This window comes from Cebus imitator, unplaced genomic scaffold (assembly GCF_001604975.1).
Source record: "Cebus imitator isolate Cc_AM_T3 unplaced genomic scaffold, Cebus_imitator-1.0 Scaffold152, whole genome shotgun sequence".
In the NCBI taxonomy this organism is placed as follows: Eukaryota; Metazoa; Chordata; class Mammalia; order Primates; family Cebidae; genus Cebus; species Cebus imitator.
The window spans coordinates 1,532,453-1,535,540 of record NW_016107467.1 but is presented as its reverse complement, the minus strand read 5'-3'; the positions used below and the strand labels follow the sequence as shown (position 1 = coordinate 1,535,540).

The 3,088-nt window shown below is 46.3% G+C and overlaps 1 protein-coding gene across 1 annotated transcript in view; it reads left to right on the top strand.

Annotated features, from left to right (window-relative positions):
• The first annotated feature begins 203 nt into the window (after positions 1-203).
• SHQ1 (SHQ1, H/ACA ribonucleoprotein assembly factor) overlaps positions 204-3,088 on the top strand; it is a 101,267-nt gene continuing 98,382 nt past the window's right edge. The window contains exons 1-2 of the mRNA XM_037743755.1: positions 204-718; positions 848-886. Coding sequence (XP_037599683.1) covers positions 341-718; positions 848-886 — 417 coding nt within the window. The 5' untranslated portion in view covers positions 204-340. The remainder of the gene's footprint in view (positions 719-847; positions 887-3,088) is intronic.

The window sequence follows — 3,088 nt, the reverse complement described above, 5'->3', positions numbered from 1 at the left end:
TGCCAAGCGAGTGCTGTTAAAATTATCTCTAAGGACCTCGAAAAAGGCTTGGTGGCTAGTCATCCCCTCGGTTCAACTCCTGCGGCCAGGCACCACTCGCCAAGTCCTCTCTCCTCTTGGCGGTTTTGAAAGTTCCACCTCTTCTCGAATGGCGTCCCAACTCCTTGGAGATAGGCGTGGGGCGGGACTTCCTGCCTCACGCACGAGCACTTCCGCCTCGAGCCGGAAGCTCTGTGGCTCACACGGTGGGTTCCTGAGCGTGGGGACGCTGAGAGTTTGCGTGGCCCGGCCGCGGCGGCAGTGAGAGTGAGCTGCGTCGACCCTTACGTCCGATGCGGCGATGCTGACCCCGGCGTTCGACCTCAGCCAGGAGCCAGACTTCCTGACCATCGCCATCCGCGTGCCCTACGCTCGGGTGTCCGAGTTCGACGTATACTTCGAGGGGTCCGACTTCAAGTTCTACGCAAAGCCATACTTTCTCAGGCGAGTTCGGGGTGCCTGGCCGCAGGAAAGGTGCTTTTGGGGGTTTCATTCGTTAGGTAACTGGTTTAGAGGAAGAATGCAAGGTCGAGGGAGCACTTGGCGCGAATTGCCTTTTCCCGACGTTTCCGCAGCTTCTCTTGGTGCCAGGGAATCGCCCCCCTTCTTTCAGGGGTGCGTTCTAGATTCTGTAGAAGCCTTTCTCTTAAGCTTTTTAAAATCCTACGTCACAGGGATTGTGGAATCACTTTAAAAAGTGGTGTTTGGACCGTGTCACTTTCCCGTTTCTGCCCTGTAGCCCTAGTTCTCGTCCTGTCCTGACTTGTTCTGTTCTTTCCTTTCGCTCTCTCGGTCTCTCCCTCTCCAGGAACTGTGCGACGCTGACATCCCCGAGGCTTCCCAACCCGTCAGTCCTTTTAACTTTTCCCGGGCCACCTTCTGTTCATTTACCTCTTGGCTGACCGCTCCCTGCTTCCTGAAGTTCTTAGCCTTTTTGGACCTCTTGACACCAAACTAGCCTAGCTCTCCTGCTTCCCTCCTGTCTGCTGCTGCTTTGTTTGGTTTTGCCACTGAAAAGTGGCTTTGTTTGCCCCAAGTCTCCATGAGGGGCCGTCAGCACTTGGTGTGTTTAAATTTTTCTCCTTGCGGATTCATAACCTTAGTAGCAGCTAATACTGATCACCTGCCGTGTGGTAGACAAGCAGTTCCATTAAGTGCTTTATGATGCTGTATCTCATTTAACTTTGACAGCGATCCTTAGGGATAAGCCCTGCTATTTATCTCATTCCACACGACACGCTGCCACATAGTCTTCCTAAAACACTGCCAATTCCTGTCCGTCTCTTTATCCATCCTCCTAATTTTTCTCAAGTGTAGCTCCAGCCTACCTTTCCTGCCCAAGTACTTTTGTGATACAAACCTCCTCCACCAGTCAAGGTGGTTTTTTCACTGTTCCTGAGCCAGTTTTGCTCAGATTTCCATTAGACCATATAACGTACCTACTTGAATATACTGCACTTTCCAGTTTTTAAATTCACTTATTTCTTAAATTTATTTATTGAGTTTCAGTGTTGGGATTATTGTGCTGAACAAGACAAAGTCCTGCCCTCATGTACTTTACATTGGGGAGAGGAAAACAATAAACTAACAGTGTACCTAATTGTGGTAAGTGTTATGAGGAGAAAGCAGTGCACTGATACAGAATGAAAAGGGGCCCATATTTTATGCAGTGGTCAGGAAAAGCCTTTCTGGGGAGGAGATGTTTAAGCCAAGATGTGAAGAATAGGAAGAAGATGATTATGGTGGTAGCAAATATTTATTGAATTTTTACTCCAGGTCAGTGCTTTATGTGGATTATCTCATTTGATTTTAGGACAGTGTTACAATGAGGTTTTATTAATTTACCCATTACCGTGGACAGAATATTTGTGGGCACTCCCCACTCTTGCTCCCAAATTTATATGTTGAAGCTCCAGTGCTGGTGTCACTTCTGCTTTATTGTATTCATCAAAACAGTCCTAGATCCTGCTTAATTTTAAGGGGAGGGGGCATAGACCTTCATGGTTGGGAAGAGTGCTCTGAGATGGGCATTCTTTGAAAATACAGTTTGCTGCCAGATGTAGTGGCTCTTGCCTGTAATCCCAACACTTTGGGAGGCCAAGGTGGGTGGATTGCCTGAGGTCAGGAGTTTGGGACCAACCTGCCCAACATGTTGAAACCCTGTCTCTACTAAAAATACAAAAAATTAGCTGGGCATGGTGGCGGGCGCCTGTAATCTCAGCTATTCAGGAGGCTGAGGCAGGAGAATCTCCTGAACCCTGTAGGCCGAGGTTGCAGTGAGCCAAGATTGCACCAGTGTGCTCCAGCTTGGGCGACAGCGAAACTCTGTCTCAAAAAAAAAAGGCTCACATTTTCTCAGTGCTCACCTGCTGTGCCTGCCGCTAAGCTCTTTGCGTTATCATTTCATGCTCATAGTAACTCTTGGATAGTTACTGTTATTTCCTCCCTTTACAAAAGAGGTATTTATGATTCTTCAAGATAATTAACTTGTCCAAAGAAAGTTACACAGCTGGTAAATGGCAGATCTAGGACTTAATTCAGATTCTGACGCTCAGTTAGTGTTTGTAACCATTATAACAAACTCACCCATAAACTGACTCCTTATTCTGGCTTAGAGGGATTTTCATTCTGAAAATGCATTGAAGCTGGAGGAAACCTTGGCGTTAAAGGACCTGGGCCTTTTGGGACTGTCAGGTGTTTTTGTTTTTAATCATATTTAGTAGGAAACAAGGGAGAGGGCCATGGGAGGAAAGGAAGCTCAAATTTCAAGTTTGGAATGATATGGAGTGGGCCTGATATGCTCTTCTGATGAGTTTAAATTATGTAGGCAACATCAGGCAGGCATAGACGCTTTTTAAAATGGAAAAGTGACAATTAGATTTCTGTTTTAGAAAAATTCTTTTGGGGCCTCAGTGAAAGACTCATTGAACTAGGGTAAAACTGGAAGCAGGGAAATCACTTCATTTCTTTTAGTACTAAAGAGGGGTAAATCCCCACCTAATAGTAATGAGATTTGACACTTCTGCTTTCTGCTTTTTTTTTTTTTTTT